The 13851-nt window shown below is 60.4% G+C and overlaps 1 protein-coding gene across 8 annotated transcripts in view; it reads left to right on the top strand.

The window, feature by feature from the left end:
* The window catches only part of CACNA1I (calcium voltage-gated channel subunit alpha1 I), an 86472-nt gene that overhangs the window by 16809 nt on the left and 55812 nt on the right, over positions 1 to 13851 (top strand). For all 8 annotated transcript variants that reach the window (XM_055141120.1, XM_055141114.1, XM_055141117.1 and 5 more), the window contains exons 3-4: positions 8483 to 8595; positions 10090 to 10223. In XM_055141120.1, the coding sequence (XP_054997095.1) occupies positions 8483 to 8595; positions 10090 to 10223 (247 nt within the window). The remainder of the gene's footprint in view (positions 1 to 8482; positions 8596 to 10089; positions 10224 to 13851) is intronic.

The following is a 13851-nucleotide window of genomic DNA, read 5'->3' on the forward strand; positions in this document are numbered from 1 at the left end:
CTCCCCTCCCATGCTCTCCAAACAGTGCTTTCTCCAGTGCTCCCCCATGTTCTTCCTTCAGTGCTCCCCTCCCATGCTCTCCATGCAGTGCTTCCCTCCAGTGCTCCTCCCCATGTTCTCCCTCCTGGGCTCCCCTCCTGGGCCCCCACCTCTGCTCTCTCTCCTCTGCTCTCCATATTGTGCTCCCCTCAGTGCTCCCCTCCCATGCTCCCCTTCCTGTGCTCCTGCTCCCATGCTTTCCCTTCCTTGCTTCCCCTCCCGTGCTCCCCCTCCCATGCTCCCTATCCCGTGCTCCCTCTCCTGTGCTCTCCCTCCTGTGTTCCATCCCAGAGCCCAAACAGGCTGCTGTGTCCTGGGTGCTCCCCCGTCGGTGCTCAGCTCTCCCCTCTCCAGACCCATACAGCCCGGGGACTTGGCTGTCACTTCCTCTCTCCTGCCGGGCTCCTGCCGGTCCCCAGAGCACGTCCCCATGCCCGGCCCGTCAGATTCTCGCACCCCCACTGCAGTGGCGGAGCGGGAGTTTGCTGACACCTCGTCCCGCAGCCGCAGCCGGGCTCTGTGAGGCTCCTCGGTGCGAGGAGTGAGGCCGGGCGGCCCGTCCCCGCCGGAGAGTTGCTGGTTAGTCAAGAGGCGGCCCTGCCTGGAGCCCTGAAGCCCCGAGTGTTTTTTTTTTTTTAGTCACACCCGGCGATGCACAGGGGTCACTCCTGGCTCACTCAGGAATTACTCCTTGGTGGTGCTCGGGGGACCCTATGGGATGCTGGGAATCGAACCCGGGTTGGCCGCGTGCATGGCAGATGCCCTCCCTGCTGTGCTATCGCTCCAGCCCCTCGAGTGGGTTTTTATTCAGGGCCGCACACTCTCCCCCAGCTCCGGCCACAGCGCCCGCCTCCCCCCTATCTTTTGGGGATGAGACGCTGCCCTCCACCTCCCTCGAGACTTCGACGCTTCTTTTTATTTATTTATTTTGTGTTTGGGGCCACACCCGGCGATGCTCAGGGCTGACTCCCGGCTCTGCACGCAGGGATCACGCCTGGGGGTGCGCGGGGGCCCTGTGGGGTGCCAGTAACGGAGCTCAGGTTGGCTGCGTGCGAGGCCAACGCCCTCCCGCCGCTGTCCTGTCGCTCTGGCCCCTGGACGCTTGTCCTCATCCGCTATAGTGTCTTGCTGTGAGTCCCTCCCGGCTACCCTGGGGGGCTGCCCCTGAACCCCCCACCCCCAGCTTCTGCTCCTCCCTCCCTCCCTCTGCCCCTGCAGGCTCCGTGCTGGACCTTGCCGCTGTGTGAGCATGTCAGCGTGTCAGTGTGTGAGCCGCCCCGGGGCTCTCTGGGCCCGTTTTCACGTAGCAGAAAGGCCGGAGATGCTGCGTGACTGGGAGGGGCTGGGTGCAGGGCTGGGGGCTGAGCGACTTCTCTGGACGTGGGCAGAGCTGGGGACAGGGTTCCCCCAACCCCGCCTCACCCCTGTTTCCCAAGGAGGTGCTGCTGGTGGACTGACTGTCCCCAGGGCCCCGTTGGGGCTCGGCGAAGGACAAACCTGGTGACCTGGTGACTGTTCCATCTCTGAATCCACGGGGCGTCGGGGATGAGGTTGGGCTGCAATAGTGAGGACCAGTGGGGGGTGACCTTGTTCCCAGGGGTGTGGGTGATACTGCGGACCCCTAGGTGCGGTTCGCTGTGGGTCCTAGAGGGCAGAGAACGAGCACCCGGTCCCAGGGTGGCTGCCCACGCGGGGCATGGCTGAAGCGTCAGCCTGGGGGGGACGGTCCCGGCCTCGGAGGCCGCTGGGATGACTCGAGGTTCTGACAGTGCAGCCGGGCATAGAGTGGAGGGCCCCGGGCCGGGGTCGCAGAGAGAGACACTGAGGAGAGGTGGGCCGAGATCCTGCCCAGAGGACTTCCTGTGGGGCACAGTCTAAGCTTGGACCCCAGGAGGGCCTTTCCTGGGGTCTCACATTCCCAGACGGCCCCCGAGCTCTCTGGCCAGCCCGCTGCCTCACTCCTGCCCACCCATCCATTCATCCATCCACTCACCCATCCATCCACCCATCCATCCACCCATCCATCCACCCACCCATCCACCCATCCATAAACTCATGCATCCATGCAGCCACTCATCCGTCGGTCCACTATCCATCCATCCATCCATCCATCCATCCATCCATCCATCCATCCATCCATCCATCCATCTATCCATCCACCCACCCATCCATCTATCCATGCAGCCACTCATCCGTCTGTCCACTTATCCATCCATTCATCCACCGATCCAACCACCCATCCATTCACCTACTCGTCCATTTACCCATCCATCCATCCACTCATCCATCCACCCACCCATCCATCCACCCATCTACCCATCCATCTATTCATCCATCCACCCACCCACTCACCCATCCACCCATCCATCCATTCATTCCTCCATCACCCACCCACCCACCCATCCATCCATCCATCCATCTGCCCATCCATCCATTCCTCCATCCCTCCATTCCCCATCCATCCACCCATTTGTCCATATGTGCATTCACTCCTCCCTGCATCCACCCGTCTGCCCCACCGTTGCACTCTTGCTCCCTTCCACCTGCCTTCCTGCTCGTCTCCCCACAGCCCTGCCCCCCTGCCCTGGCTCTACAGATTCTTGTTCGTCACACCCTTTTCCATCCCATGCACTGTCCCCGCCGAGCACACAGACAGACCCTGCAGTTCCCCTGCCCACTGCCAAGGCCCTTTGGTCCCGGCTGCCTCAGCTCCGTGGGAGCTTCTTGCCCGTCTCCCCCCTCGGCCTGGCTTCGGTGCTGCACGAGCAGGTGGGCGTGCCCTGGCCCATGAGGCGGACAGAGGGGACGCTGGCTGGCCGGGGAGCCGTGGGGGGCTGCAGCTGGGCTGCCCCGGGGGAGGAAGCAGCTGAGGCCCGGTGTGGGTGCTGCCCGGCGCGGAGGTGGAGGCTCTCTGAGAGGACACGGACGGGTTTTGGAAGGTTCCGATCTGGAAAACTCCCAGGGACTGGCTGGGGGCACATCCCTCAAGTGCAGGGGAGAGTCTGGGGGTCAGGGAGCCTCAGTGCTGAGAGCCTGGTCCTGGTCAGCCCAGGTGGGGTGGGCAGGGAAACCTGGATGCTGGGAGCGTTTCCGGGCGGAACCTTCTAGAGAACTGACCAGGCACCGCGGGGTCCTGGGCCCAAGGGGAGAGGTTCGGGATAAAGGCCAGACCGAGGCCTGTGGGGAGGCAGTTTGGAAGCAGGCCGCTGGGGTGACCGGCAGCCCCCGGGCCTGGCCTCTGCAGGCCCCCGGGGGGCAGTGAGCCCCGAGCCCCCCTGCCCCGGGGCTCCCTGTGTGGCGATGAAGCATGGAGGGTTCTCGGTCACAATTTATTTTTTTATTATTATTATTATTTTTTGCTTTTTTGGTCACACCCGGCAATGCACAGGGGTTACTCCTGGCTCTGCACTCAGGAATCACTCCTGCGGTGCTCAGGGGACCATATGGGATGCTGGGAATCGAACCCGGGTCGGCCGCGTACAAGGCAAACGCCCTACCCGCTGTGCTATTGCTCCAGCCCTGATCACAATTTATTTTTTGAAAAAATATTTTGACAACCCTTTTAGCATCACTGGCTTCCTTCCTGTCTCAGCCTGAGCGTTTTACACACACACACACACACACACACACACACGCACGCACACACGTGCACACACACGCTTTGTGTATTTTAAAGCATTACTCAGAGAAGGACCCGGGAGCTTCTCCAGGGGGCGGGGAAACGCCAGAGCAGCCCGTGGAGGAGGCAAGTGGGTTGGCCCTGCTGGACGCTGCGGCAGTGGACAGCAGCGCGGGAGCGTGGGAAGGGGGGGCTGGGCCCCCAGGGAGACGGAGGGGCAGTATCTCAGTGCCCTGCAGCGTCACCTGTGTGCGTGTGGTTTCTGGACGGCCGGAACTGTGTCATCCCGGTGGGCTTCCCGGCACTGCTGGGGCCAGGCAGAGGTGCCCTCGGCGAGGACGCTGAGGGGGTGAATTCAGAGGGACGGGTGAGAGGAAGGAGGGCTGAGGGGTGCGAAGTGGGAGGGGAGCCTGGCGAGGGCTGTGGAACAGAAACCCTGCCTTCCCTTCCTTGGTTCCTCCCAGGGCCGGGGAGCTCACTCCCTCTTAGGGCTGGCGGGGGTGCGGGGAGAGGGGTCTGTGTGTGCTCCTCTGGGGCGGGTGTCTGAGGTGTGAGGCTGGCCCACTTCAGCAGGTCTCTGGCCTTGGGGGAGGGGCGCGGGGGGCTGCTGTCCGGCTCCCCTCTCCCAGCGTGGCTGCAGCGCGCACGTCCGCAGAATCTGCCCGGCTGGAACCGCCCGCCCGCGGGTTCCCTTCCAAGCTGGCCGTCCTGTTCCCTCGCCGATGCCTCCCCCACTCCTGCTGTCTGCTCTGGGCACCGTGGCCCGCGGGCAGCTGGGACGCAGAGGCTTTGGCCACGTGTAAGGAGCGCCTCCAGCTCAGGGGCGGGGCGGCGGGAGGGGGCGGGGCTCTGCCCGGTGCCCCGCCCCCTCCTCCCGGAACTCCTGGGCCGCCTGCCGGGGGAGGTGGGGGGTCCTTGTGCTGCAGGGGGCAGCTTTCTGGGGTCACCCCCCCCCCCCCCCCCCGCAGCCAGGCCCTGCTTGGGGCGTCGGTTTCCTGCCGGGTTCTGGGCGTGGTTATGTCTGTCTTGCCTCCTGGGTGGGACCCAGAGACTCCGGCATGGTGGGGGGCTCTGGCCCAGCGCCACCCCTCACTGGCGGTGGCCTTGGCCAAGTCCTGGGAATTGAGGGGCTCCGGCTCCCTCCCAGGGCGTGGAGCGCCCCGCCTGGCCGTTTCTCCCTGCCCTGTTGCACCCTGAGTGTTCTTGGTGATGATTCACTTGTTTTGCTACACGTGTGTTTTTGGGGGAGGGCAGGGGAGACCCCAGAGGGCGGGGGGGTCGCTCGGGTGATACTCAGACAACCAGGCTGGGCAATTCCGTGTTGGGCCCCTGGTGACAGTGGTGCTGGGGTGACGCAGGGAGCAGGTGGAATGGGTTGTCGGGCTTCTCAGAGCCGGGACCCGCCAGGCCTGCCCTCCGGCCCTCTGCGCTGGGATCCCTGCCCTTGTGAGGGCGGGCGTGCCCGTACGTGGGCTGCCCTAGAGTGGGCTGCTGTTTGCTCCAGTACGTGATGCCAACTGGCTCTGCCAGAGTGGCTGTTCCCCATCAAGATAGTCGGATGGATGAACGAATGATTCAAATAATGACTAAAATCATAAATGAATGAAATAATGGATAAATGAATGAATGAGATGAATAAATGTTGAATGAATGAAATGAAAACAAATGAATGAAATGAATGAGTGAGTGAAATGTATGAAGTGAAGGAAATGAACAAATTCACGAAATGACAAATTAATGAAATAATGAACAAACAAATGAATGGATGAAATAATAATGAAAACCTGGATGAATGGAATGAATAAATGAAATGATGGAAGAACAGATGGATGAAATGAATGAATGCGTGAAATGAATAAATGATAGTGAATGGATGAAGGAAATGAATGAAATGAATGAATGCAAAATGAAGAAATGAATGAGATGATGAGTGAATGAAGTGAGTGCATGAATGTGATGATGCGTGGAGTGAAGGCTGATGGCCGCAGACGGCCCAGGGCCTGGCAGTGTGGCTGCTGTCACCGTGCAGGGCACTGCCCACCTTCCCAGGGCCCTGGACCAGTGACATCTGGAGGCAGGAGCGAGACGGGCAGGTATACAGCAGGCGCTCCACACATGCACCTCCAGGAGTGGGGGCAGGTGCTGGGACCTCAGGTCTGCGGCTCAGGAGACTCGAGCCCTGAGGCCTGTTGAGGGGGGCGGGCAGGGGAGGGACCACCGGACGTGAGGAGAGACTCCACGGGTGGGTGGTGTCGTCGCTCTGGCCTGGGCTCTCCGGGACGTCTGGGTTTTGCTCCAGGACTCATGATCTGTCACCAGCCGAGAGCACTGCTCTGAGAGCGTCCTGCCTGCACTCCGCGGCCCAGACCTGCCCCCGGCCCACGCTGGCCTGTTCTTTAGCCGAGAGACTCTGACTGGCACGTTTTCACCAGCCCCGACGCTCCGTGGCAGACGCTGCGGGTGCCCGGGTGGCACACTTGCCAGCGTGACTGTCCGCGGTCGCCCCCTCGGGGCTGGCATGCCGGGGACGCTCGGTGTGCGCAGGGACTCACTGCTGGTGCTCGGGCCGCCCCTGGGGTCCTGCGGAGGTGCCGGGTTCCACGTACCCCTCGGCCCAGGCGGAATTTGTGTGCTGTGCAGCTGGCCACACACACGGAGCCTGGACACGTTGCTTTTTGGGGTGGGTTTGAACTCCAGTTGTGCTCAGGGGCCCCCGTGTGTGTGTGGGGTCCCCTGTGCCTGCCCTGTCCCACGCCTGCCCCGTGGTGCCCTCTGTTCCCCATCTCTGCTCCGGACCAGCTGCCCGGAGGGTCTCAGTGGGGCTGCCCCGGGACAGGAATGGGGCTGGGTGACACGGAAGGCAGGGGGTCCGGGTCCCCCGGGTGGACTCAGATGTGGGGGTCTGCGCCCCAGAGGGTGGCACGGGGAGCCCGTGAAGGCAGCATGGAGACGCTTCTCTGTCCTAACCGCTGCCTGGCCTGGCTCTGCTGGCCGCTGGGAGGCCCGCGATGGGGACTCGCGGTGGACCTCAGGCAGCGGGGCCGGCCCACGGAGTCCCGCAGACCCGACCTGGAGGGCCCCTGAGGACCATCTGCCCTGAGACACAGCTGCCTGTGGTCCCCGACCTCACGGGCCTTTTCGCGCCGCAGGCTGTCACACGCCTCGTGCCTGGCTTCCGAGGCTCCCGGGATTGGAAAAGGGCCCAGACTTGGCCGTCTGCGAATCCCTACCCCGACACAGACACATGTGCACACACACAACACACATGCACACACACATGTATGCACATGTGCACATATGCATACACATGTACACACATGTACACATATACACACATGCACACAGTTGGTGCCAATGATGTGGAGGTGGTGCTGCTTGTCTGTCCCCTCGAGGGGCTCCAGAGAACCCGACCCTTGGAGTCCACTGTCCCCTGGGCCATAACCCAAACTCTGGCCGGTTCCTGCTCTACCACCCAGGGGGCCACGCCCTCAGGGACTGGACGGCGCCCCCTCCCCACCCCTTACTACCGTCACTCCTGCTAATTTTGGTTAGGTGACATGACCTAGACCTGGGGTGTAGGGGACACTTTTGGAAAAACTCCCTTGTGGCTGAATCAAGGGAAGCTTCCAGAAGAGGGGAGGATGGAAGGGTTGTGAGGAATTAGTAGGATTTGGGTGGGGCTGGGGGTCCCCCCCGAAAAGGCCGTTGCCCCAGGGCACGCTGGGAGTTCAGACCTGCTGTGGTCAAACAGCAGGTTTGGCTTGGGGGAGGCCACACCTGGCGATGCTCAGAGCTGACTCCTGGCTCTGCGCTCAGGGACCACTCCTGGCAAGCTTGGGGGACCATATGGGCTGTTGGGGATTGAACTGGGGTCAGCTACATGCAAGACAAGCATCCTCAAAAGAGCACAGTAGAAATTATCTGTACCTATATATTCATTGCAGCACTGTTCACAATAGCCAAAATATGGAAACAACCTGAGTGCCCTAAAACAGATGACGGGTTAAAGAAACTTTGGTGCATCTACATAATGGAATACTATGCAGCTGTTAGGAGAGATGAAGTCATGAAATTTGCTTACAAATGGATAGACATGGAGAGTATCATGCTAAGTGAAATGATTCAGAAAGAGAGGGACAGACACAGAGGGACTGCACTCATTTGTGGAGTATAGGGTAGCATCACATGAGGCTGACACCCAAGGACAGTAGATACAAGGGCCAGGGGGATTGCCCCATAGCTGGAAGACTGCTTCATGAGCGGAGGGGATAAGGCAGATGGAATAGAGAATAGATCACTAAGAAAATGATGGCTGAAGGAACCAGTTGGGATGGGAGATGCATGCTGAAAGTAGATAATGGACAAAACATGATGACTTCTCAGTGTCTGTGTTGCAAGCCATAATGCCCAAAAGTAGAGAGAATGTCTGCTGTGGAGGCAGGGGGAGGGTGGGAAAGGGGGGGTATACCCGGGATATTGGTGGTGGGGAATGTGCACTGGTGGAGGGATGGGTGTTTGATGATTGTGAGATTGTAACCCAAACATGAAAGCTTGTAGCTATCTCACAGTGATTCAATAAAATTAAAAAAAGAAAAAGACAAGCATCCTCCCTGCAGTACTATTGCCCTGGCCGGGGAGGGGTTTGACTCCTGTGGGCCTCCATCCACTGGGAGCGGGCCTGTGGGTGCGCAGCCACCTGGAGGGGAAGACTCAAGAAGGGGAGGTGCTGGGGAGTGTGGGGTGGGTGGGCAGACTGTTGCCTTTGCGGGGGGCTGGGGGGGGCGTGGGCTGCTCTGTCGGCTGTCGACCTTGACTCCGCGTGCACGTGGTTTGAATGCGTCAGCATGATGGTGATCCTGCTGAACTGCGTGACGCTCGGCATGTACCAGCCTTGTGACGACATGGACTGCCTGTCGGACCGCTGCAAGATCCTGCAGGTGAGGTCGTGGGGCTCCTTCCGTCCCCTGGTGTCCTGCCCACCGCCCTGCCCCGCCCCGCCCATCCCAACAGGCCCCGCTTCTACACCCCACCCACCCACATGCCCGCCCATTCCGTTATTCCCCACCCACTTCTCCACGCTCCTCCCATTCCAACATGTCCTGCCCAATCACAAATGCCTCACCATTTCCCACACCCCTTCCACTTCAGCACACCCCGCCCACTCCAACACGCCCCGCCCACTCCAACATGTCCTGCCCAATCATACACGTTCTGCCCATTCCCACACCCCTTCCACTTCAGCATGCCCCGCCCACTCAACGCGCCCCACCCATTCCAACATGTCCTGCCCAATCATACACATTCCGCCCATTCCCACGCCCCGCCCACTCGGACACACCCCGCCCATTTCAACAAGTCCTACCCAATCATACACGTTCTGCCCATTCCCACATCCCGCCCACTCCAACATGCCCCACCCACTTCTTTATTCCAACATGCCTCGCCCTCAGCACCTGTCCCTCTGCCCTGCTCATCCCTACCCCTCAGTTCCCCCCACTCTGCCCCGCCCTCCCCCTTCTGCCAGGTCCCACCTCTCCCTCCAAGTCACATCTCTGCTGCCCCGCTGGGCCTTTGCTCTGCGGCTGCCCTGTTCCTCACTCCCACCTGGACTCACCCATTTGTTCCCTTGGTGGTCTTCTCCCTTCATCCCCACCACTCTCCGACTCGAGGCCTCTGCCCTAGCCCGGGACCCCCTCCTGGTCTCTGCAAACCCACATTTGGCAGGGGTGCCAAGCCAGTAGGCGTCAGTGACCTTGACCGTCCTCTGCGGAAGCCCAGCCCTTCCCCAAGGCTGAGCTCTTCAGGGCCCGCCTGCTGTCCCTTCGCCCCCGTGGGCAGCGGCCGGCTTCCTTCAGGGGGTGGGTCTGCACACGCGCCTCACCCTGCGCGCATTGGCTGCAAGAACTGCAGCCCCTGCGGGTCTGGAAAGAGGGTCTTCTCCCCCCCCCCCCTAGACCTGTTGTCGCCTGAGCGCCCCGGGCAGATGGACACTCTTGTATCCTCCTTTTGAAACCAGGAAGGCAGCGTGGGGCCTGTTTGGACAAAGATCCTTTAGAGCCACGCGGCACCGAGTATCGGTTCCGGTTCTGCCCCTAACTGCAGTGTGATGTGGAGCAAGTCGCTTGGCCTCTCTGAGTCTTGGTTCGCCCCCCCTGTGAAACGCAGCTGTCGTGGGGGGGTCCATGAGGATGGGGCGAGCTGGCGGCTCGAGGGGAGGCAGTGGGCAGAGCGGGCAGGGTAGGCGTCGGATGGCAGTGGGCATGGATGCACTCAGGGAAGCTGGCAGCTCCCTCCCCGCCAGGGGTGCGTGTCCAGATCTCCCCACCCCCCGCCCCCCAGCCCCCTGCCCCCGGGCCCTGCGCTGCTCTACACCGCGCTGGGACTCGGCCCCGCAGGCTCAGCCCCCAGCCCCGGCCTTCCCCGCCCCGCAGGTCTTCGACGACTTCATCTTCATCTTCTTTGCCATGGAGATGGTGCTGAAGATGGTGGCCTTGGGCATCTTCGGCAAGAAGTGCTACCTGGGCGACACCTGGAACCGGCTGGACTTCTTCATCGTCATGGCGGGGTAGGTGGGCGCCCCCCGGGAGCGTGTGCGGTGCCCTGGGGCTTCACCCTCCCCCCTCCCCCCCCCCCCCCCCCCCGTCAGGCCCTGCGGCTCACAGCGGGCCTGTCGCGCCTCTCGCTGTCCACTTTCCTCATCTGCCCAGCGGGGACAGTAACAGCGGCTGCATCCCCACTGCGTGTGACCTGGTGGCATCCTCTTCTGCCTGTCACTCAGCAGGTCGGGGGCCGGGCAGAGGCTGGCACTGACCGTGTCCGCAGTGATCGCGTCCGCTTGAGCTGTGCCTCCGGAGGCCGGTGCCAGGCTCGCTGGCTTGGGCCTCTGAGACTCTGCCCCGGGCCTTTCGCCCGCCCTGCTGGGTCACAGGCTGGTGGCCCGCTGACATGCTCCCTGGGTGAGGGGACGGGCCGCTCGCCTCGCCCTCCCGACTGTCCCTCTCCCGGGGAGGCCTCGGGCAGCGTTTGTGCTCCGGAGAGCATTTCTGAGCTGGGCTGGGGCCTTTGCTGGGAGGGAAAGCACAGAAGTGACACGGCCCGCCGTCGGCACGTCCAGGGAAGGGCCAGCGCGGCCGACTCGAGACACTGGAGCCCATGTGTGTGTGTGTGTGTGTGTGTGTGTGTATGCGTGTATATGTGTCTGTGTGTCTGTATGTCTTTGTGTATGTGTGTGTATGTCTTTGTATATATGTGTCAGTGTGTATATATGTGCGTGTGTCTGTGTCTGTGTGTCTGTGTATGTGTGTGTCTGTATATGTGTGTGTATGCATATGTGTGTCTATGTGTCTATGTGTGTCAGTTTATGTGTGCATATATATGTCAGTGTGTATATATGTGAGTGCGTCAGTGTATGTGTGTCTGCGGTCTGCGTGTCTTTGTGTGTGTATATGTCTGGGTGTTTGTGTGTGTGTATGCGTGTATGTGTGTCCATGTGTCTGTGTGTCTGTGTGTGTGTGTGTGTGAACTTGGCTGTGTGTGGCGTGTGGCCTCGGCTGTGGGACATGCATACATCCCGTGTCAGGTCATTGGGAAGTACCGGGGTGGGCGGGCAGACCCAGGGCGGGGCTGGGGGGTTGGAGCAACCATGCCTGAGCTGCGTGCCACAGAGCTGCGTGGAGGTGACACGTCCCTGCCCGAGAACCCCGCCCTCTCCTGACGGTGCTCTGAGGGCTGTTCCACGTCCCAGCCTCACCCCGTGGACTCCAGCCCAGTTCAGAGGCTGGGGGCGCACGGCAGCCCCTGGTCAGCTCCAGAATCCTCGTGTCTGTTTGGGCTGGCATGTATCCTTTCGTGGGCTTTTGTTGTTGGAAACATGTCTGTGTGCGTGTTCCCTGGAGTCTTGTGATGCTGCTTCTGCTCTTTTTTTTTTTTTTTTTTGCTTTTTTGGGTCACACCCGGCAATGTACAGGGGTTACCTCCTGACTTTGCACTCAGGAATCACTCCTGGCAGGGCTCAGGGGACCATATGGGATGCTGGGAATTGAACCCGGGTCGGCTGCGTGGAAGGCAAACGCCCTACCCGCTCTGCTATTGCTCCAGCCTCTGCTTCTACTCTTTTTTTTTAATTTAATTTTTTTTTTTTATTGAATCACCATGTGGAAAGTTACAATGCTTTCAGGCTTAAGTCTCAGTTATACAATGCTCAAACACCCATCCCTTCACCAGTGCACATATTCCACCCCCAGGAACCCCAGTGTACCTCCCCCTGCTTCTACTCTTTTTTTTTTTAAATTTTATTTTGTTGAATCACCATGACAAGTTACAAAGCTTTCAGGTTTAAGTGTCAGTCATATAATGATCAAATGTCCATTCCTTCACCAGTGCACCTGTTCCCCCACCAAGAACCCCAACATACCCCCCCTCCCACCTCCCCCCCCCCGGCACCTGAGTGGCCAATAATCTTCACCTTATTCTCTCTACACTCCGGATACATTCAGTACTTCAACAGAGGACTGACTATTATTATTTGGAATTTTCCCCCAACAATCAAACCCGCAAAAAAGGAATCATTTGATAGTTTGTTTTCCATTGCTGAGAATGAAGATTGTAGGATCTCTGTCGCGGCCCCGCGGTTTTGGATTTCTGTTGTTTTAGCCCAGTTTACAGTCTAGATGCATCTCTATAAGTCTCTGGGTGCCAAAATGGGTTAGTAGCCCTCCCGGATCATAGTCTTTAAGGAGCAGAGGGGCCGTGTCATGCGCGGCTGCTCCGGATCTCATCTGGGCCGAGGGCGTACCGGTACACCCCCTTCCCATGATCTCTTGTGCACCACATCACAACAAGCCAGGACCTCTGGGTTGTGAGTCCTAGGAAATGGTGGACGCAACGTGGGCGCTGGTGCTGCTGCCGCTGCTCTCTTCCCTGTAGAAGGAAAGCGTTGGCAGAGAAAACCCTTCCCCCTCCCCATGAGTTGTGGCATGGGGCCGTAGCTCAGCTCACAGTCTAGATGCATTTCTTTTTTTCTTTTTTTTTTTTTTGCTTTTTGGGTCACACCCAGCGATGCTCAGGGGTTACTCCTGGCTCTGCACTCAGGAATTACTCCTGGCAGTGCTTGGGGGACCATATGGGATGCCGGGGATCGAACCCAGGTCGGCCGCGTGCAAGGCAAATGCCCTACCCGCTGTGCTATCGCTCCGGCCCTCTAGATGCATTTCTATAAGTCTCTGGGTGCCAAAATGTGTTAGTAGCCCTCCCGGATCATAGTCTTTAAGGAGCAGAGGGGCCGTGTCGCGCGCGGCTGCTCCGGATCTCATCTGGGCCGAGCCCCCTGCTTCTACTCTTTTTCTTTTCTTTTTGGGTCACACCCAGCAATGCACAGGGGTTACTCCTGGCTTTACACTCAGGAATCACCCTTGGCGGTGCTCAGGAGACCATATGGGATGCTGGGAATCGAACCAGGGTCAGCCGCATGCAAGGCAAATACCCTACCCGCTGTGCTATCACTCCAGCCCCTCCTCTGCTTCTACTCTTGAGGTCTAATTCCCCAACATTAGAGAGACTTATGGCATTCCACAGGGTTACTCACAACAGTGCTCCACAGGTTACTCATGAACAGTGCTCTGTAGGGCGACTCATGAATGGTGCTCTATAGAGTTTCTCAGCCCTCCCCCACCCCGAGGCCCCTAAGGTCATCCCCCGAAAATGGGAAGAGTGTGGGGAGGAGGGAGAGTGAGGACAGAATCCGGGTTGGACCACCTGCCCTTACACTTTGGGGTGCCCTCTGCTCCTGGAGGAAGGAACAGGCCACTCCAGGGCTGTGACAAAGGCGTGTGTCCCAGGGAACGGGACCCCACGGCCAGCCCCGTCCTCTCCCGGCCGCTCCCCGGGCCTCAGCCCCGAGGCACGTCGGCCGCTCTTCCCTGGCTCCTGCCTGATGCAGCGGCCCTTTGCCGTCTTGGTGGGCTGGGGCGGGGGCAGCAGGGGCTGGGCTCATGGGGGCAGGGTCCTCCTGGGCTCAGGGGCCTGAGGGGCCGCCGAGTCAGGGCAGGTGGGTGATGAGCTTGGGGCGCCAGGCTGCGCTGGGCATCAAACTCGGGTCCTTGTGTGTGGAGGCAGCACCCCTGGCCGAGCCAGCTGCCGGCCCCAAGCCTCGCTGGGAACAGGGGCCTGACTGGGGGGGCAGCGAGGGGGTCCCC

Source organism: Sorex araneus, chromosome 6 (assembly GCF_027595985.1).
Source record: "Sorex araneus isolate mSorAra2 chromosome 6, mSorAra2.pri, whole genome shotgun sequence".
Lineage (NCBI taxonomy): Eukaryota > Metazoa > Chordata > Mammalia > Eulipotyphla > Soricidae > Sorex > Sorex araneus.